The sequence below is a fragment of the Lissotriton helveticus genome, chromosome 12 (genome assembly GCF_964261635.1).
Source record: "Lissotriton helveticus chromosome 12, aLisHel1.1, whole genome shotgun sequence".
Taxonomy (NCBI): domain Eukaryota; kingdom Metazoa; phylum Chordata; class Amphibia; order Caudata; family Salamandridae; genus Lissotriton; species Lissotriton helveticus.
The window spans coordinates 240,435,892-240,457,968 of record NC_136073.1 but is presented as its reverse complement, the minus strand read 5'-3'; the positions used below and the strand labels follow the sequence as shown (position 1 = coordinate 240,457,968).

Here is a 22,077-nt window from a genome sequence, read left to right as displayed (position 1 = left end):
TTTTCAAAAAGCATCATGAGTGAAGATTCCATTTGGCATGTGGAATTAATGCAGTTCTGAGATCTCCTGAGTTATGCAGTAATCGGGCACTATTGTCAGGGATGTTCAGTGCATCTGCAATGATTTTCAACGGTACATCCAGGGATTTGTTCTTCCTTTAAGACATGTTCCACAGGACAAATCTTCAAATTTGATAGCTAATGGTCCACAAGGTTAAAATAATAGGCTACAGGACAGTCAAGTTTCTTATTAATTATTGCTAATTTGAGGTTCATGAATGATGTACTGAGGTCATTTATTTTTTGGTCTACATATTTATTTTTCATTTTTTTACAGCTTTGGCGTTGGCATTTAATCACATAACTAATGCATGTTGAGCGACATTTAAGATGCTGTCTTATTCAATAGGTTCTTCTCGTAACATAACTAGTTAATGATTACGTTTGTAAAAGGTATTCACATGTGATACACCTTTTAGAATCACAGCAATGACCCTTGCATTTGTTACAGCTTGCGTTAGTTCAGCTCTCTGAATAAGGGATTGTAAATTGGGAGCTCAGCAGTGAGAAATGACTGGCGGTTTTTGAAAAAACTTTTGCAATTTTTCACAAGTAGATAAGGGAAAAGTTTTTTCGCAGTATGTTTCTGTAGTTGGGAGCTCCTAAATGATAATCAACTAGGGGTGGGCGGAACTCACGGAGTTCTACTATGCAGATATTCGCGGAGTTATCTAGAAACTGTGCGAGATTCCGCATAGTTCTACCTGCGGCAGAGTGCCGCCCAGTCTTTACAAAACCAACAATATCAGCCTTGTGGAAAGCTTTGAAGTAAAACCCTTTACTATGCCATCTCTGGAAAAAAAACATTGCGCTTCTACTGTGTATTGTGTATCGACCTGTTCATTTACGGTGCCAGTAACTATGTGAAAATCCAGAAGAAAAAAAAAATTTCAAGCATTCTTCGGTATGAGCACAATGATGGTGCAACAAACACATGTAGACCCCTCCTGAACTTCTACTCGTGTGGATGCACAGCACCTCGATAAATTTAGCACCGCTGGTAAGGTATTTTCAGTTGTTTTCATTCACTGTCTCACTCTTTAGTTTACATTTTTGTAAAAAAAAAAATGTTCTCTCAAACCATAGATGCAGCTTAAAGCTGATGTTGCTTATTTTAAAAGAACCTTGCTTCTACCAATTTTAACAAAGATAGCCTTGAAGTTATGGTTTCTGCGCAGTTAATTTTAGGCCTTGTGAGCATGCATCCACCATTTAGTATCCTTCAGAAGGCGACTCCTGCGACAATCTGCAGTACTAATATCAACCGCCAAAAGAACAAGTTACTTACTCTCTGTAACGCTTTTTCTGGATGAACACAGTATCTGCATGTGGATTCCTCACCTTTTGAGTTACCCCTTGCACAACATTCCACAGAAACTTTTCTCCATAGCTTTCCCACGTAAATGAGGAGGTCACAATGGAACGGCTCTGCTCGAGACTTTGCGCGACGCCATCAGAAGTCCTCGTCGGCATGCTGACATCAGTTCCACCTAGAATGCAGGATGTCGATGCTTGCGTCCCAGTCCGTGCTGACTGTACACAGGGTATGCGCCTGATGAAGCTCCACTTTTGGAGTGGCCACCATCTTCCATTCAAGAGAGTCAGCTCAGCAGTCAGCACCAGCCTCCGCACAGCCAGGTGACCAGAAACGGTATGCCGAAAGTACCGACACCAGATTCTCAAGCGCGGCACGCTGGGAATCGTAGCTTTTAGCATTAAGAGCATCTTTTGTGGTGGCCAATGTGCCTAATGCTTAAGCACTGGTAAACTCAGCTACACCAGTAGTAGGCAAAGTTTTTTTACCACACTCCACGCTCCAAGCAGAGCGGCAAAAACTCAGAGAACTCCTGCGGCGGAGCAGAGTTTGCCACCCACCCCTATAGTCAACCACAAATTGGATTCAGTCACTTTTGTTTCAACTGTGTTGGTATTCCAAAAAAGTGCTTCCCTGGGGAACTGCAAAGACTTGTCAGTCTGTTACTGTATGATATGCACATGATAACCTCACATTTGAAATAATCTAGCAAGTTGCTGCAAATGTTCTTTACAAGTGTCCTCACTGCTGCAGATGCGTCTTATTCCGAGTGCTTGTCTGTAGATGATGCTTAGTTTAGTGTGGTGTGGGTGACATGAAATCCAGTTTAGATACAAATGAGCATCTGTAGGCTTGTAGTACAGATCAGTTATAATTTTTTTGCTCCTAAATGGTGAGTGGCACATCCAGAAAAGGTAGATGACGCTTCTGTTTTGCATTGCTGCTGGTGAATTTGATAGTAGGATGGGTAATGGGAACACAATTTACAAACAACTGTTTTGTTTTCCTAATCACTTTAAGTTTGTCTAGATAAACCCACAGGAGCCTCTTAATATCTAACGGGTGGAAAGCCCTCTGTACGTATGTTGATAGGTTAGGAAGAAAGGTGGCAAGGTAAGACTCTGATTGAAATTGGACACAACTTTGGCTAAGAATGAAGGATGAGTCACTAAAACAACCCTACTGGCATGACAAATCATAAACGGTTTTACTTTGGATAACGCTTGTAACTCGATGACAATTTTGGCTGAGGTGACCGCAATCAAAAAGGCAGTTTTGAGAGATGCTGCCATGTTGCTCAATGAATAGGCTCAAAATAAGCTCATCAATCATGAAAGCACCAATTTGAACTCCAATAGAAGAGATGTTTTTTTCACTGGTGGAAAAACCCTTTTTAGTTCTTCTACAAAATCTTTGATGACTGGAATCTTAAAAAATCAAACTTGCTGTGCGGACTTTCTATATGCCCTTATAGCAGTCGGGAACTTTTGTAGAAGAATTTTGTAACTTAATTCGGCTAGATCCTCTTCTTGGGATAAAATAGTAGCATTACTGTGGTGTGCCACCATATGCAGAATCATTTCCATTTTAGTGCATAGCATGATCTTGTCAATGAGCGTTTTAATTTTTTAAAAGAATGTCTTTCCATTCCTGAGGAAGATTCAGATGTTCATACTGACTGACTACAGGGGCCATGCAGCCAAATTCAAGGACTACAGACTTGCTTGTAGGACCTGGCCTTGAAGTTTGGTCAGCAGATCTGGTCTCCTGGGGTGTACAAGTGACAGATCTTGTAGGTCCAGGTATCCCCACTGCCTGTCTGAAGATATTAGTATCATTTTAATCTTGGAATTACCTAGTTTGACCATGACTATAAAGTGTTGACAAATGGTGTTGACCAGTTGATAAAAAGGGCATTGCCAACAGAGTTCGCTCTGGTGTCCTGGACGCGAAGTCTCATTATTTCTTATCATGGGCAATAAATCTAATGTTAGGAATCTTCATTCTTAAAAAATGTTCGTACAACTTTGTTGTTCAGGACCCATTTGTCAGTCAGTCAAATACACTTTATTCGATTTGTTAAAATCATAAAAGGCATAAAAATTACATACATGCGTAAAAACAAACAATTTATATATTTACAAAATAGTGCAAAACCCTTGTAGATGAATGCCATACAATTAGTCAGGGATAAGGTAGCGTAAAAATGCAATTGATTAAGATAAAGCATTTAATGACAGTTTTTGTCTTAATTCTACATGCCGCCACTAAAAAACTGGCCACGCAATAGATGATGCGGGTGTTACTCAACAACTGGAGATAGGTAAGTGCGGGCCTGACTTGATAAAAGCCGGCCTCTCTCAGAATTGGTAACAAATATTTTTTTCTTATGTCTTATGTCCGTGTAAAACCCGCAAAACATGATAAAATGCATTGTATCTTGTTGAGAAAAGTTGTTGCATCTACAAGGTGGGCCATATTCTGGTTTGGCCCATGATTGGTAGCTACCCAAGCTAAAATGGACCAAATTGAATCTAAATTTGGACAATAAAAATCTATGAAAGGGTTTGGTTACAATACTGAGGTATGGCTCGAGTGAGGGGGGAAGTTGTTAACATAAAGTGCAATCTAACTGTTGGTTTCACCAATTCCTGCTCCTCACGAGCCGCTCTCGCCCTATCTAAGAAATGAATCTTGATCCAGCTAACATCCTCCCTCCTAATACTAGATGGTGACAGAAAGAGATCTGGGCGACCCAACAGCATAAAAGCATTTCTCAAATAATCCAGCCAAGGTATGTTTTTGACGTAATCCAGCACCATTACATCAGTCAGGATGGCATGGTTCAGGGTTAATTCGTGGTTAAGCCATGTTTTTGCCCAGAATGTTAATGGGGCCAAATTCAACCTATCTGCCACATAGTCCAGGCCCACCTCCGAATGAATCGAAAAGGTATGAGAGGACTTAGGGACAGACAAAAGGGATCTCAAAAACCCATTTTCCACTCTTTGAATCTTGTCTTGGGGCACATATCCCCACAAAGGTGAACCATAGGTGGCAATAGGAATGCATTTGGTATTGTAAACTTTTCAAAGAGCCTCCATGGGCCTAGCCCCTAACCTTTTTTGAAAACCCATAAAAGCGGACGTGGATCGAGCCATTTTTCTTGTCATTTTTCTTGTGATGTCGACTGAGAAAATCGGCTTCTTGGTTCTTATTTCCTGGGACTGCTGTTAAAGAGATTCCTCTGGCCAAGGCCTAATGCCACAACATTTGAACCTAAGAGACAATTGTCTTAATCTCATTCCCCCCTGCTTGTTGATATGATGCATGGCAATGGTGTTGTCTGATTGAATCATGATTTTTTTTTTATTCCAGATAGGGCAGAAAAGCATCCATCTTCTATGATCTGTTTTGAAGTTTTCTTTTGGAAGAACACTCCTTTCTCCCTTGCACTTGATTTTTTCGCACTAGATCTCCCTCTGCGGAGGTCTTTACCAGAAGATGGTAAGGAGACGAGGCAGATTGAGAGACTGACATTCATCGGCTCTTCTTTTTCCTCGTCTTCTGCAATTGTGTCTTCCAGCATTCCTCTTAATCTGATGCTCTCTCTGTCCTTTAAGGTTCTTTTTTACATCCTCTTTGAGATGTCACATTCACAGACAGGCAAACCACACACATTGTGTGAGTCACTTTATGCATTTGAATAATGCAATGCAGATCTATGAGGATAATCTTAAGAGTTATTTTCAACATTCATGAAAATAGAAGGCCTATGTTCAGTTTCCATACCACAGATATGTAGATAAAATCATGGACATTCTATGATGCTGTTTTCATGGAACAAAAAAGAAACAAAAAGGTGTTCCAAGGTCCGCCCAAGCAGCAGGGAATTTTTCAAACAATTGTGACTATCAGTGAAGACATTACGATGCAGAAATGAACATAACCATGATGGAAATTATTAAGTAACTAACTTCTTAATTGCCAAATTCATTTAGTTGCTCTCCCACCATATCATACTGCCACAAATAACACAAACATGGCTCTTTGCACCCACATAATAATGCACTGACAGTACCACAAGATTTGTATTCTTCTGTGGCCACTTACAAAGTTCTGAGATGTTTCCATACCCACACCTCTGTCATGTAGAAACAACAGTCCAAACTACTTACACTCATACCAAGATATGTACAGCTGAGACTCACTTCACCTAGCATAGTGCTGCTAACCACCTTCCATGACAAATCTTTCTCAAGATGAAGAGCTAGCCCTGCTTTGTTTGTCTTTTTCCGCATGAATGCATGTATGTGGTACTTGGATAGCCCAAGCAGCAGAGAAGCATTGCACATTTAAATACACAGTAAACCAGTGAATAGAGAGGTAGTTGGATCGTGAAAGCAAAAATGGATTATTACTTGGTCATGACGTAGCATTCTTTAAAGAGGTGTGCCTTAAGCTCTAGCCTAAACTGGAGCAGGATTGGAACACTGATGGATACAGGGATGCTGTTCTAGGTGGTGTGCGCAATGAAGGAATGAAGAGGTTTTCACTATTCTTTTTCTGGGATGAAGGGCTATGTCTTCCTTGAGCATAAGGTTAATATCTAACTTGAAAATGGGTGAAAGATGGAGTTAGAATCGGTCTGGGTTCATGATTTGATCCAACTTTAGTCTAGTTGTTGCTAGTTTCTGGAGAGTAGAAGGAATTCTATTTTGGTGGGGTCGCGTTTTAGACACATGTTGAACAGTCAGGTGTGCATGAGGTGCAGACAGGTTGACTCACAGGATGTCGGAAGCAGTAGAGATGTTTAAGTAGATTGGCATGTCATTGGTATACTGGTGAATTTTAATAGTGTTATCAGTGAGTAGAGACCCAATGGCCTCTGGTAAAAGGCTGAAGGTAAAAGGGAATGATAGAACCATGGGGACCTCCGCAAGTGATCTACAGTGATCTGAAGGTGCCCATGTGAACAAACTGGTGTTTGTTGGATAGAAGGAAGAACCTCAAAGAAAGTTGTCAGTAAATCTCATTTGGGAATTCAGGGTGTAAATGAGGGCTGACTGTCCGTGTCTAAGGTGATTAGCCCAGGATTATCAGGAGGCAGAGGTATTATCAGTCATCCGGTATCTACTCTACCGCTTCCTGCTCATGCTAATACCAACTACCTCTCCACTGCCCACCATTCATCTTGATCTTCATGTCCAGCAACACTCTCTTCATCTTGGTCGGCTTTATCCATCACCCATCCATTCACTCACACATTTAACACGTGCTTTGATGTATCTACCTGCTCAGTACTAGAGATGAGAGATGAAGAGGTTTGGCATAAACTTACCATCCATTTCCACCAGGAGTTGGTTTAGGGTCTGCTCTTCCTCTGTGTTGGAAAAGCCAGATACATTGGTGGAGCGTTTCTTCCCCACAGCATCAATTTCATCAATGTAAACTATGCACGGAGCCCGGGCTCTGGCTTCCTTGAAAAGGCTTCGTACACGAGCTGCTCCAAGACCTGACACAAGAGGAATAGGAACTTTACAATTGGCTTACCATCATGGAATACTTCAATAGGGTGATTGGGAAATGGAGTCTTAAACCAAGGCATTCCAAATTGTAAGAACGTGATGGAACGTTGCTGCCATTACTTAGTCACAAAACATAACGATAGGGGAAATTAATATAATTTACCTCAAATTAAGTAAAAAAAGATACAGATAACCACCAATCACAAAAGAATAGGATAAGGTAAACTAACTCTAACACAGAGGCACAAGCTACAGATAGCCCTAAAATAACACCACTATCAAATAACCATTGGTAACAAGGAATAAATCTGGGAGGATAGGTGGTGAACAGGTAACCCCAATGACCTAGTATTAAATCAAAAGACACTGCCATAGTTATCACTTATGCACTCAAATCCCCATATCACAAATTACATCGCCATATGGTTGCAGACATTGGTAGAGGCAAAAGTAACGTTACGTTACTAGAAGGAAATCGCCAGATAAATGTTTGTTCTAATGCTTAGTGCTAAGCGCTGAATCATTACAGATGTTCTGCCAACTAATGCCTACTGTAATGGTCCGAGAGCCCGTCTGCAAAGAAATGAAGTTCCGTACAGCCGATATATTTGGTGTTTACCTAACCTCTTTGATTGAAACAATGTACTCCTTGCAGGATCATATCTTGGCACAGAAAGGATAATATTGGTAATGAGTGTTTTGATGTTATTTAGTTTCTGCAGTATTTACGCAGTGCTTGATTTTTTGCCAAACGAACAAGTTACTTACCTTCGGTAACGCTTTTTCTGGTAGATACAATATCTGCCTGTGGATTCCTCACCTTGTGAATATCCCCCTGCGTCAGCAACATTCGGAAATTCTTTTCGTAGCTTCACGCCGACGTGGACTCGGACGTCATAGAGGCACGGCATCGCTTGCGACTCCGCTGACGTCACTGACGCCTATAATAGGCCCACGCCGGCGTGATGACATCAGTTCCGCCCTTTTTTCTGTGCCTTCGAGGCACACGGACGGACCAATGACAGTAGACATATACACAGTATACGCAGTACAAATATCAAGGTAACACACACAGTGTGAAGCAAATGCAATAAAACATTTGAAATAAACAACTCCTTGACAATAAAATAAATACATTACAGAAACTCTGGCATAGAAGAGTGGACAACGGGGAGGCGGGTGGGTCAGTGAGGAATCCACAGGCAGATATTGTATCTACCAGAAAAAGCGTTACCGAAGGTAAGTAACTTGTTCTTCTGATAGATACATCTGCCGTGTGGATTCCTCACCTTGTGAATAGAGTCCCACAGCAGTCCCCACTCCCGGAGGAGGGTGTCCACTCTTCTAGACCAGGAAATCCTGGAGAACAGAGCGTGCAAAGTGACCGTCCCTCCTCACCTCGGAATCCAAGCAGTAATGCTTCGCGAAAGTGTGGAGGGAAGACCAAGTTGCCGCCCTACAAATATCCTCTACAGGAACACCTCTAGCCAATGCAGAGGTTGACGACTTAGCTCTTGTAGAATGAGCCCTTATACCCTCTGGAGGTTCCTTACCGGCCAAAGAGTAGCAGATCTTTATACAGAGGACGACCCATCTTGATAAAGTTCTTTTATGGACCGCTCTTCCTCTCTTGCAGCCAGCAAAACCAATGAAGAGCTGGTCATCCAATCAACAGTCTCTAGATCTGTCCAGATAAAAAGACACCGCCCTCTTGGGGTCCAGACGGTGTAATCTCTCCTCCTCCTTGGAAGGGTGTGGGGGAGGATAACAGGTAGGGAGGGTAACAGATTGACCAAGGTGGAAAGGAGTCACCACCTTAGGCAGAAAAGCAGCCCTGGTCCTAAGAACCATTCGATCAGCATGAATGGACAAGAAAGGGGGCTTGGAACTAAGAGCTTGAAGCTCACTTACCCTCCTTGCCGAGGTTATTGCAACGAGGAAAACAGTCTTAAGAGTCAAAAGCCTCATGGGACATTTGTGAAGAGGCTCAAAGGGAGCACCCATCAGAAAGGTCAAAACAAGATTTAAGTCCCACTGAGGCACAATAAAAGGAGTAGGAGGGAACTTATTCGTGAGGCCCTTCAAAAACCTTAAAACCACAGGAGATTTAAAAAGAGATGGCTGGTCAGGCAAGCAGAGAAATGCCGACAGCGCTGAAAGATAGCCCTTCACTGTGGCAACAGCAAGCCCCCGTTGTGCCAGAGAAAGGGCAAACTGGAGAACATCAGACAAATGGGCTCTCAAAGGGTCTATAGATTTCTACCCACACCAAGCGACAAATTTTGACCACCTATAAGAATAGATGGACTTAGTGGAGTCACGCCTGGCTGACAAGATGACATCCACCACGTCAGGTGGGAGAGAAAAAGAACTCAGGTTGCCCCGTTCAATCTCCAGGCATGAAGGTGTAAGGTCTGGAGGTGGGGGTGTAGAACCTGCCCCTCCATCTGGGAGAGGAGATCTGCCCTGTGAGGGAGACGGAGCGGCGGGTGAGAGGAGAGGTGGAGAAGGTCTGAGTACCACACCCTTCTTGGCCAATCCGGGGCGACCAATATGACTTGGGCCCGGTCTTGGCGAATTTTCCTCAGAACCCGAGGAATCAAAGGTATGGGAGGAAACGCGTAAAGGAGTTGCGAGCTCCAACTCAACTGAAACGCGTCCCCCAAGGCTCCTTGCATCGGATACTGGAGACTGCAGAATAACGGGCAGTGAGCATTCTCTTGAGTGGCAAAAAGGTCCACCTGAGGAGTCCCCCACGTCCGAAAGACGTGACACACTACCTCCGGATGAAGCCTCCACTCGTGGTCGGCAGAGAACTGCCGACTGAGACTGTCTGCACGAACGTTCTGAACTCCGGCCAGATGATTTGCCATCAGACAAATCTGATGGTCCTGAACCCAGGACCAGAGACGCAGAGCCTCTCTGCAGAGACACTGCGACCCCACTCCTCCCTGCTTGTTGATGTACCACATCGCGGCCGTGTTGTCCGTCAGGACTTGCACTGACACACCGCGAAGAGAAGGGAGGAAGGCCTTGAGTGCCAAACGTATCGCCCGCAATTCCAGAAGGTTGATGTGAAGCAACCTTTCCTCTGGAGACCAAAGACCCTTGACCTCCAGGTCCCCCAGATGAGCACCCCACCCGAGAGTGGATGCATCCGTTATTACCGTGGCCACCGATGGAGGAAGTTGAAAAGGCTTTCCTTGCGACAGATTGTCTTCCACGCTCCACCAAGACAGATGCGCTGCAGTTTCTCTGGAGATCCTCACTGACTCCCCGAGATCTCCGTTGTGTTGATACCACTGCCTGCGGAGGCACCACTGGAGTGCCCTCATGTGCCAGCGTGCATGGTTGACCAATAGAATGCAAGAAGCCATCAGACCGAGCAGGCGAAGAACCTTCAGGACTGGAACGACCGCTCCATTGTAGAACAAAGGAATCATTTCCTGAATGTCGCGAATCCTTTGAGATGGAGGGAATGCACGACAAACAGTAGTGTCCAGTACCGCTCCTATGAACAGGTTGCGCTGGGAGAGCACCAGGTGAGACTTGGGTACATTTATCGAAAAACCCAACTTGTGCAACAACTGAGTCGTCTCTTACAGATGATGGAGCACCTTCTCCGACGAATCCGCTTTGATCAGCCAGTCGTCCAGATACGGGAACACAGGCATCCCCGACCTCCTGAGATGTGCTGCCACCACTGCCATCACCTTGGTGAAGACTCGAGGCGCAGTAGTAAGCCCAAACGGAAGGACCGCAAACTGGTAGTGTTGCGACCCAACCGTAAAACGGAGATACTTTCTGTGCGACTTCAAGATGGGAATATGAAAATACGCATCCTGCAAGTCGATCGACACCATCCAGTCTTCTTCTAGCAGCGCTTGAAGTACCTGTGCAAGAGTGAGCATCTTGAACGTTTCCTGTTTCAGGTAAAGGTTCAAAATCCTGAGATCCAGAATTGGCCGAAGCCTGCCATTCTTTTTGGGGGATCAGGAAATACCGGGAGTAGCACCCGACCCCTTTCCTGCTCTGGAACCACCTCTCTCGCACCTTTTCGAAACAGTGCCAGGACTTCTTCCTGCAGGAGAAGCAGGTGGTCCTCCGAACAATAACCCTGGCAAGGAGGGTAATTTGGGGGAAACTCCCGAAAGGGAAGAGCATACCCATTTCCTACAAGATTGAGAACCCAAAGATCCGATGTTATCAATTCCCAATTTTGTAGGAAATGGGTAAGCCGGCCCCCCACTGGGCCCACATGATCCGGAATGGCGGATCTAGGGCTGCTTTGCTGCGTTGGCAGGGGGCTGGGACGGGGAAGAGGAGGAAGATGAGGAGATTTGACGGCCTCGAGTACGGCCTCTCTGCTTGCCCCTATAAGATCTGTACAGCGTGTTCTGCTGCTGCTGTTGTGGTTGTTGTTGCGTAGATTTGTAGGATCGAAATGAAGATCTACTAAATCCTCTAGTACGCCTTCCAAAAGTACCCCTGGTCTGAAGGCCCAACGACTTAGCAGTCGCCCTTCTGTCTTTAAAACGGTCTAAAGCAGCATCTACCTTCTTCCCAAACAAACCAGATCCGTTGAATGGTATATCCATCAATGCAGACTGGACATCAGTTGAAAATTCAGACGATTTCAGCCATGCAGCTCTCCTCGTAGCAACCGAAGAGCCCATGATCCTCGCCACAGAATCTGCAGTGTCTAAACCACTCTGTTTCACCTGCCTTGCTGCAGCCTGAGTGTCCGAGATAACCTCCTGGAAGTCCTTTCTATCATTTTCCGGTATCTTTGGCACTAACTGCTTTACAGTGTCCATTAGTGCGTGAATGTAACGACCCATCAGACAGGTCGCGTTTGTGGACTTTAATGCCATGCTGGCAGAAGAGAAAACCTTTTTAGCAGCCTGATCCTGCTTTCTCGATTCCTTTTCAGCCGGAACTTGAGGAAAAGCTCCTGTTGATCGTTTGGAACAGGCAGCTTGTACCACCAAACTCTCAGGTAGAGGGTGAGTGGATAAAAATTCAGGATCATCTGGAGCAGTCCTGTACCTTCTGGCAACAGCCTTAGACACAGCTGGAGTTGACAATGGTTTCTTCCAAACCTCTAAAATAGGATCTCTAAGGGCATCATTAAAGGGCAGCAATGGCTCAGTCACCGATGAGGGAGAGTGAAGAACCTCTGTGAGTAGATTAGATTTGAACTCAGCAGTAGGTAAAGCGATGTTCAACAAATTTGCTGCTTTTTTAATTACAACGTGGTAAGGAGCCACATCTTTAGAGGGTTCGTCTGTCACTGAAACCAAATCCCACTCAGGGGACAGTTCAAGACCACTGGCCACCGAAAGATCCTCATAAGGGTTCTCAGGATCCTGTAGCTCACCCTCCTCCAAATACTCCTCACGATAGCTCTCTTCTTCCATCAGCCTCTGAGCTTCACGCCTCGACCTATGCTACACTTTCGAAGCCGTCGGATCCACTGTCGACTCCGTCGAAGCCGGAGCCGGCGCCGAGCCCGACGCCGGCCGAGGAAGACTTCCACGACGTCGTTCAGGATTCGGCATCAGAGATGATGGAACCGGCGTCGAAGGATTCGGTGTTGTCGACTTCGGCGTCGATGGCTTCGGAGTCGAAGGCCTCGCCGGTGTCGGAAGATGCCAATGCGGCGTCGGAGCCGGCATAAAAGGCATAGAGGGCGCAGGGGCATAGGTTTGGGGGACACCCAGACCAAATGCCATCGGACCCATGGGACCAACAGGAATCCCAGAGGGGTACATAGCCCTGGAGTAGATGCCATACATTGCATTCAGAAAATGCGTCGGATATTGACCTGGAGCCGGGAAGGCTGGGTACGAACCCCCAGGCGGCTCTTGAGGGCGTGGAGTCGATACAACGTCGACCTCCTCTTCAGGCTGATGCACCGGAGTCGATAGACCTTCGGGCAACGGAGCCTCTCCTTCTCCAACCATCCCCTCCTCACCTTCATTCTCCCGATCCGGAGAATGGAATGGATCCGGAGATGGGTTCGCTGTCTGCCTCGGTGAACCAGGCGAATGCGTATGAGACACCGCACCTCCGGCGTCATGTTCTTCCGAAGCCGAAGATACTACTTCTTTCTCTACCAGCTTCACCTGCGACTTCGGCTTAGAACCCGAGTCCTTCTTTGAACGATGTCGGGATTCATGAGATCTTTTCCTATGCTTCTTTTTTGAAGACCTCGAAGCATGGGCTGAGGACGAATCCGAACGCGACCTCGAGTGAGATCTTGACCTCGAGCGTCGATTCCGTGATCTCGACTTCTTCTTCTCCTTACTTCCTTTAAGCTTTGCAACAATAAGCTTAGCTTCTCTCTCCCGGAGGGCCTTAGGAGTCATCTTCTTGCAGGATCGGCAGTCTTCGACGTCGTGGTCGGAGCCAAGACACCACAAACAGCATTCATGTGGATACGTAATGGACAGTCTTGCCGCATTCCCCACAGACCTTAAAACCTGTCTTCTTCGAAGACATTATGAAAGAGGAGATAAAGGAATACTAACAATGCAAAGTAACAAAGTTACAGTGAAAGCTACGGACGATCCCTAGAAAACCGTTAGCGTCGACGACGTGGAAAAAAGGGAACTGATGTCATCACGCCGGCGTGGGCCTATTATAGGCGTTGGTGACGTCAGCGGAGTCGCGAGCGATGCCGTTCCTCTATGACGTCCGAGTCCACATCGGCGTGAAGCTACTAAAAGAATTTCCGAATGTTGCTGACGCAGGGGGATATTCACAAGGTGAGGAATCCACACGGCAGATGTATCTATCAGAAAGGATTTGCATTTCGCTTGTCCTGTATTTTTTGTGCATTTGTCTCTGCATGACAAATGTTTTATGTGAGTGCTGCAGTTCAGATCCTGTGGTGTTATCACTATTATGTTGATGAGATGAAGAGCATGTTTACTGGGGTCTCTCTCAAGCTATCTTGAGAAAGGTCCCTAGTTCCATTAAACTTCAAATGTATTTACAGTAAACCAACCTAGCACCCTCAGTGAGAGTGCTGCAGGTGGCAGGTAGAACAAGGAACAAATAATATTTCAGGTGAAATGCGAGGTTCTCACCCATTATGTAGCACTGAGGTAACAAGGTAATCCCCTTAAGAGTCTGTAAACTGATTGGTAACTATGTAGGACTGTAAGGAGGGTGCAGGGTGAGAGCAAACGAAAGAAGAAGTGGAAGGATACAACAGGATGCACCTGCATGTACACTTTAGTGACAGTGGAAAGGAAAAGGATAATATTAATTTTCAGCATTATGCCTCTGTAACCTCCAAAATCCGGTGAATGAAGTTTAGGTTGTAATGAAGCATTATATAGAGATTCATACAGGCATGAGATGTGATAATGATCTGAATCAATTTTAAATAAGTGTGAGATATAACTGGCTTAACCAGCTCGAGAGAATGTTATTAAGGTAGATAATAGTGTAAGCCAAGCTGAGTCTTTGACCCATTTAGTTTTAGTCACCTGGTAATGTTCAACAAACAAAAAAACATTTTTACACCCAAAGAGAAGGTGTGCACAATGGTTTATTTGCCAGTGCTGTGCACCTTATGTTTTAAGCCAAGATCAAAGAAACACAGAAGGAAAGAAATATTTGAGCGGATGAAGGTTTTAAGACTGAAGCTCACCAACCATACCCTACCTCCAATCACTTCCACAAACTCGGATCCAGCCATAGCCAGGAATGGAACTTGTGCTTCAGTTGCCACTGCTTTCGCCAACAAGGTCTTTCCACAGCCTGGTGGCCCAAGGAGGAGGGATCCCTTAGGAACTTTTGCACCAAGCTGCAGGTAGCGCTCAGGGCTCTAAGTAAAATAAAAAAAACTATTTATATTTTTGTTTCCAAACAATAAATGACCACTATTTGATCATGAAAGCCATTTACACCCTTAGTGTCAAAGTTACAGATGCAAAAAACGCACAAATTACATGTAGTTTGTATATATTCTAAACACAGTGTTGCTTTGTCTCGACACCAGAAAGAAAATGGCATTTGACTAAAAACACCCCTGCAAACGCTCATTGTCACGTGAAGTGCGTCCCAAACCTTACGTGTAGTGGCATTCAGTAAACCCTCCTCATCCACTTGTCTCTTGTTGTGTCATTTACATTTTACTTCTGCCCACTACATGGGACAATGGGGCAGTCTGATTCAGCCACTGGCTAACGTCACTAAGGGTGATGGCATTCTGCTCTTTCAGAAGGAGCACATCTGCACACAATGTAGTTTCCTTTATTGTCAGGCACTACTATGGCAATGTATGCTTTCTGAGACCAAAACACATTTTTAGTTTTTATATTGGTGAAGGCCCAGCAGTTCCGTCACAAAAAATATTTACACAAAATAAAATACAAAACAAGCACTGACAAATTCAAAAGGCTGCGATCCAACACCAGACCTAATTGCTTTGAAAAAAGCTTGTTTTATGACCAAGCAATGGTAACCCAATCGCTGCACCGGGCCAAACTTCAAGGTGTTAACATAAGTTATGAAAAGTGGCATCAGTGAAAGACTGGTGCAGGTAAATGTGGAAAAACATACTGAATTATTGGATTACAGGCACTGCTTGGAATGATCTCTCTCATTTCAGCAAGCGAAGGTGGTGGTAGCAATTATTTTGCAAAAGAGCACAGAGAGTAAATGGCATTCAAATGGCATTACACATCAGGTTTGGGAGATTGTGCAAGAGTACAAACTCAGAGCTACATATCCACAAACCATCCTCACGGAGCAGGACTTAAGTGATGTAAGCACTTTAAAGCAGAGGCTCATTGAGAATTTGAAAACTAAAGGAGATAGCCACTTGGCTACTAAGCCTTACTCCCCCCGGTGCTAAGCCCTTGTTTGGAATTTTGGGTTACTCTGCGCTGAAACCTTTATACATGTTTTCCACTGAAGGCATCTATACCAAATGTGCCTCCCGTTATTTGGCAACATCCTGGGGAGTCTTATGGCACCTAGGGTCTGTAGATTCCTTTGGACAGAACCGAAAAATACTCAAAACCTATCTAAATTTATTTATGGGGGAGGGACGAAATAAGGTGCAGTGCAAGAAAGTGTATTTTTTTATTTAAAGATGGCGTCAATGGAACAATATTTGGGGCCCTTGGAATGAATACAGAGGGAATATTTGTGTACCACCTGCAAATGTAGTCTTTGATGTCCTGACTTCCCCATGACCCGATTGTATAAGCATTTATGATATCGATGTATGGCTCCCTCCCTCTTCCCCCTCCCTAACCAAGATTTTTGTACTGAATGTTGATGCTGATTGACCCTCTTCTGTACTATGCACCGCTGTGTTTATTGATGCCTTGTTTTAATAAAAAGAAATATATTAAAAAAAAGATGGCGTCGATGAAATGTTTGCTGTGCTACGACCCCTATCTTCCCAGATTGCATGGGCAAGCAGAGCTGTACAAAATAACATTTTGAACACAGTGTTTTCATCTTTCTAACATTTTTGTGGTTTCCACTTATTTATAGTGTGCGTGAAAACAGGTGTGAAACCCAAGGATAATCCCAGGAAGATATACATTTCTGCAATGTAGATACAATTCCAAATTTAGCAAGGATCATCTGTATAGTTCCCTCAAAGTTAAAAAAAACTAATTGTTGAAATAAAAAATAATTAAAAAAGCAATAAAAACAACCATTGGTGACAAAGTTTACATCAGTTTTTGTGACGATGGGCAATTTACAAAAGCAATATACTGTTAAGTGCGGTAGACCTTTCTAATCATAGGGATGTATCTGGTTTGAAGATTCTCCAAATAAAGTGATAGCCAGAGCCAACAACTGAGCAGTAGCTTATAGTACTTGTTCTTTTTGTTTGTTCATTGTGGTAAAATATAATCAATGAAAAATGGTTATGCAGGAAACTTATGTATTTCTGAATTATGTGCTAGAATTTAGGAACAGTAGTTATTTGCACACCTCAACATTTGGAGTTAAGGGAAATGTACTTACTTGAATTCCTAGTTCTGCATCGGAGGTACCACCACTGAAGTCATATACACAGAATATTCCCATGCATCTGCTGGGATCCCGGAAGAATTTATCTTCAAATCTTGAGAAAATTCATTTTTATTAGGAGGTAATACCTCGGTTCTCAAATTGTAGAGTTACCTCGTTTTTGAATGGCAATACAATTTGTAGAAGAAGGAAAGCATATATAGCAAATGTATGGACAACCGGGGAGGAGGGATGGTTGTTTCGGATTTCAGTGAGGATACCTACGATGCAGAACTAGGAATACATGTAAGTAACTTTTCATTCTGCATTGTAGGATCCTCACTAATAGTCACAAACACAGAATAGATTATCCCTAGATTGTGGCTGCCATTACAATGCAATATGAAATTCAATATTGATCTTGATGCAGAATAAACCAGGTGTGAGGCAATACTGAATTGCACTAATTAAACAGATTTCGAAGAGTTGAATGGCCTTGCAAGGAATCTGCTCTTGAGTCTTCATCTAAACAGTAGTGTTTACTAAAAAAGTGTACATATTAAATAATACTAAGGTCTGTGGAAGGGGTAGCTGCCTTAGAGGGTCTCAATCACTCCTAGTATTAACCTCACACCCATATCTTATTAGCAGCATGAAAATTAAACAATCCCTCTGGAAAAGCAACAGTCCGGGACCAGCTCTCTGTACTGCAGAAACTGAAACCATTACCCCCACAATCTCACATCTTGATGGTGGCTCTGCGCCAGGGCCTCCAAGCCTACACAGTGGCCCCCTTAAGGACATACGCGAAGCACTGCATGTCTGAAAACAATGGCCACAGGTATATATCTCACTCACCTTGCATTTGGGCACAATAGACTGAGATCTACGGTGTCAGGTAAGAATAGGAGCATATAATCATAACTTTCCCCTTATAAAGCCCTTGCTGCACTTTGAATAGAATATTACAATTTCCTAACTTCTAGTACCCAATTTACCAATCTTCAAATGAAAACAAAGCTCAGAGAGCCTTCCCGTGATTCATTACCTGCTGATCAGCACTTTGGTCAAGAGATGTGTAACTCGTGCTATTTCTCTTGCATGCATAGTTTCATAGGTGGGAGAAGAGTGAAGCACGAAAGAGCCCATGAATAAAATTACCACTACCTTTTGAAAAATAGGACACACCTGAATCAGTTTTTAACCAGTGTGTTTTCGATATGTGGATTTAAACACATGGCTGACAGGTAAATTAAATTGTAATTGAGGGGAAAAAATGGGTGCCTCCTGCTAAAATTGAAAATCTCCCCCTCCAAGCTGCTACAAACAGTGGAGAGGTGTACCAGATTATCACCACCTTGATGGAACTCCACTTGCTCATCTTGTTGGCAAGCTTCATTTGTAAAACCAGCTGCATCTTCAGAGCCATCAAACTCGCACCACAACTTATCTCTATGCACTTGTGCAAGGACACCATCAGACTGGAGATAAAGTGCAAAAAGTAAAAGAAAAAAGCAACAGGCCTTCTCCATCTATAACCAAGTACCCAGTAAACCACATATTGAATGTATATTTGTTTTTCACCCCGTACAGCACACGCTATAATCTCCTAGATTTGTCCTATACAAACAGCATATACACACATACCTCATTAAGGTAGCAGTCATTCTGAGTGGTCAAAAGCCCTCAGCCCTCGAAGCGTTCCTGACATTGCATGCTTAAGGATTGAATGTCAGGAACGTGTCCCAATTGGCACCGCCACGTGCTCGAACAAGCAGCATACATAGCCGGACTAGTTACTGTGGCTGTGTTTCATCTCTATATAAATGTATTGAAAAAACACACAGAAGCCACTCCACTAGTCACCATAAAATGGGACTTTAGTCTACTGATTACTATGAAAACTTGTACTCACAGCATCCTTTTATCCATCACTCTCATGCCATCAGATTCACAGTTGCCAACATCATACAGATGTCTTGTTATGAGTCTTTGTAAAGCACACTATCATCCGCAAGGGTATCCTGGTGCTGAGATCACATTCAACAGCAGCAAATGCCAAGACCAAAGTGAGATAAAATGATGTGGAGGACCACGTGAAGTGGATATGATGGAGTGCCGTGGGACAGGGGTGCAACACTCCCGGCATTGGGGAGAGGAGATCAGGGTACTGAAAAAAAGGTATGTGCCACTGCCATGTGGGGACCTTGCATGCCAGACTGCCATGAAAGTGGGCCAGGCTATGTCATGGTGGCATGAGAATTGGTACACACCATAAAAAAGTGTGTGAACAAATTAGTGTGTTATGGGAAAGAGTGAGGGCAAGTCAGAGCGCCGTGGAGAAGAGAAAGCCGGGAGAAGAGGGCAAGCCAGAGGAATAGGGAAGGTGAGCCAGTGTCATGGAAGTTGGAGTTCCCATAACAGAAAGACATGAGAGGAAGTAGGCATGCTGTGGTGCTTACAGGGTGAGCATTGTTGGAACAGAAAAGACCTTCTCATGGTGATGAATGTGCACCCCTGCCCCAACTGTACTGATGTCTGGATCCCCAATGATGCTTTTTGATTGTAATAGGCAAACACGGATCATGCATGTGTGCCATGACATAGGCTTGTCTCACGGATTGTAGCCTTGTTAGACTGGAAGGGGTGACCAAATGAACTACTCACATAGTGGTGAAAGGCTACTGCATTTACCATGAGTTAAGCAGCACGACCGCAGTGGTGGCAGCATACTGTGTAGTGATCAGTAGGAGTGAACAGGTCCTTTTTACCTGGGTCACTAGAGTTAGGCCTACAGATTCACTCATTTAAAGTTCTGCTGCTGCGTGCTTAACTCACTTTTGACCTACATCGGTTTGGTGTGTAGGGCTGCGCAGTGCATGTGTGGTGTACATGTGCTGGGTGTAAGTATGCCTACGGCAACAAGGGTAATGCAGCGCTGTGCAGTGCGTGTATGTTATTTGCTGGTTCTGGATGCATGTGTGCCTGCCAATGGGAAAATACAAGGCAGACTATTGGTTCCATTTTGGGAGACCCAGGGTTGACTGAAGAAACATGAGGAGGTAAAGGAATCGCCCTAGAAAGATTTATCTATTGCTGCATTCCTGTAACTTGAGTGGGACACACATGATGAAGGGAGAGCCTGACTCTCCAATACACTCTTTGATTCAGAGATAAGTTACAAGGAAGGGGCCAGGACACATCTCAGCAAGAAAGAAGGTAAACGCCCATGTGCTGTGTGAAGTCGGCGACCCGTATGTCTGGTGGAGCTGCCCTGAAGAGCATTGCCAAGCGGGCCATAGTCAGTGTGTGGTGACAAGCCACTGACCTTATATGCCAGGTGGGGCTGCCATGAAGAGAGCTGTTGTGCTGATCGGTTTGGAGCCCGTGTGCAGTGGAGAGACAGTGATACAGTATGCTAGAGGGGCCTACCTTGACCAAGCAAGAAGTTTGAACTGGTTGAGATTGTCATCAGAGGAGAGAGGCCGCCATGGTGACCACAGCGGGCCTGGTAGGCAACGGAGGACCAGTGCCAGGAGCTTCATACACCCCAAACTCACTACCCATGGGAAGAGCCAAATAACTTACCCAGCTTGGAGGAGCAACAAGAATACCCTGGCCTTTGCCGCTGCAGGACCTTGTGAGATGAACTTGAGGACAGCTGATTGCAGGCTGCCTGGGACGAGTGTAAAAGACTTACCGAAGAAAGCTGCTGCAGTTCCAGCGTCCACGGGAGGGGTGCGCTCAGAGACTTTGGTTGCTAAGATTCTGCTGTGAGGATAAGACTGATTTCGGGCCAGTCAGCCTGGGAGGAACTTGCTTGCCATATAGAGCTGCAGCACTGGAATCGTTTGACTTCGATGCAGAGTTGGAGTGTGACTTTTAAGACTCAAACTACTACTGGGGCTTAATCTGAATGTCGCCTATATTGAATGGGGAGTAACCACTAGCTTGAGGAGAGTGGGACTCCCAGATCTGCCTATGAAACACTAGAACCCTGACCTCAAAGGACTGTGCCTATTGTTTCTGAACGTCATATTTTACTTTGCAGTTATAGACAAATACTTCTTTTATCACAAAAGCGAGTATATGACTGGACAAAAATGTATTACTGCTGCATCTAGTTTAAGTTGTACTCTTGGTTGCACCACCCTGTGCCTACTTCCCCCTCCACAGAGAAGCTTTGGACCGTGCATCGATAGAGTCAAGTGCTGAGGTGTGCTTGGCTCAGTTGCTCAAGATCCATAGTAGATCAGGAACTGGGACCAGGGGTGTTGTGAACCTCCTGCTTAAGCAACTTCAGTGGGCTGGTGTTCTTTATGGGGCTCTTCTCTCTGCAAGTCAAAAGAGAGAAGCTGATAAATACTGCTAAAAAAGAATACAGCTTCAATAGAAGAGTAAGCAGGAGGCAAGGGAAAATGAAAGATGGGCAAACAGAAGAGAAAGATGGAAGGAATAGTGAATGAAAGGAAAGGTGAAAGGATGTATGGACGAGTGGGTGAGTGGATGAATGAATAACTGGTAGATGGATGAGTGGGTGAAAGGTTGAATAAATAGGTGGATCGACAGGTGAAAGGATGGCAGAGTAAAGGGATAGACGGATAAGTGAGTGAATGGATATGTGGATGGACAGGGGAAAGGTAGGCAGAGTACAGAGATGGATGGCTAGGTTAATGGACAGGTGAAAGGAAGGCAGAGTAAAGGGATGGATGGATGGATGGATGGATAAAAAGACAGGTGAATGGATGGCAGAGTGGATGGACAAATGGATGGATGGCGGAGTGGATGAGTTTATAATTTATGGATGGATAGTTGGATGGCTGGATAGATGGATGGCAGAGTGGATGGATGGATGTCACAGTGGATGGATAGATGGGTGGCAGAGGAGATGGACGGATGGATGTCACAGTGGATGGTTGGCAAAGTGGATGGATGAATGGGTGGCTGGAGATGGATGGATGGATGAATGGCAAGCAGAGTGGGTGGATGAATGAAAGGGAGATTAGTCAGATGGAAGGATGGATGTCAGAGCAGGTGGAGAGTGGATGGATGGCAGAGTGGATTGATGGAAGGAATAGGGAAAGAATGATTGATGGATGAAAGAATTAATGGATGACAGAAGGTGAAGTGAATTAAAGGTTGAAAGGATGAATAGAAAGATTGTTGGATGGAAGAGAAAAGGCAG

The 22,077-nt window shown here is 44.5% G+C and overlaps 1 protein-coding gene across 1 annotated transcript in view; it reads right to left on the bottom strand.

Moving 5' to 3' along the window:
- SPG7 (SPG7 matrix AAA peptidase subunit, paraplegin) overlaps window positions 1–22,077 on the bottom strand; it is a 329,497-nt gene that overhangs the window by 157,597 nt on the left and 149,823 nt on the right. Inside the window, exons 8-9 of the mRNA XM_078670829.1 lie at window positions 14,580–14,742; window positions 6,716–6,889 (exon numbers count right to left, since the gene is read on the bottom strand). Coding sequence (XP_078526955.1) covers window positions 6,716–6,889; window positions 14,580–14,742 — 337 coding nt within the window. The remainder of the gene's footprint in view (window positions 1–6,715; window positions 6,890–14,579; window positions 14,743–22,077) is intronic.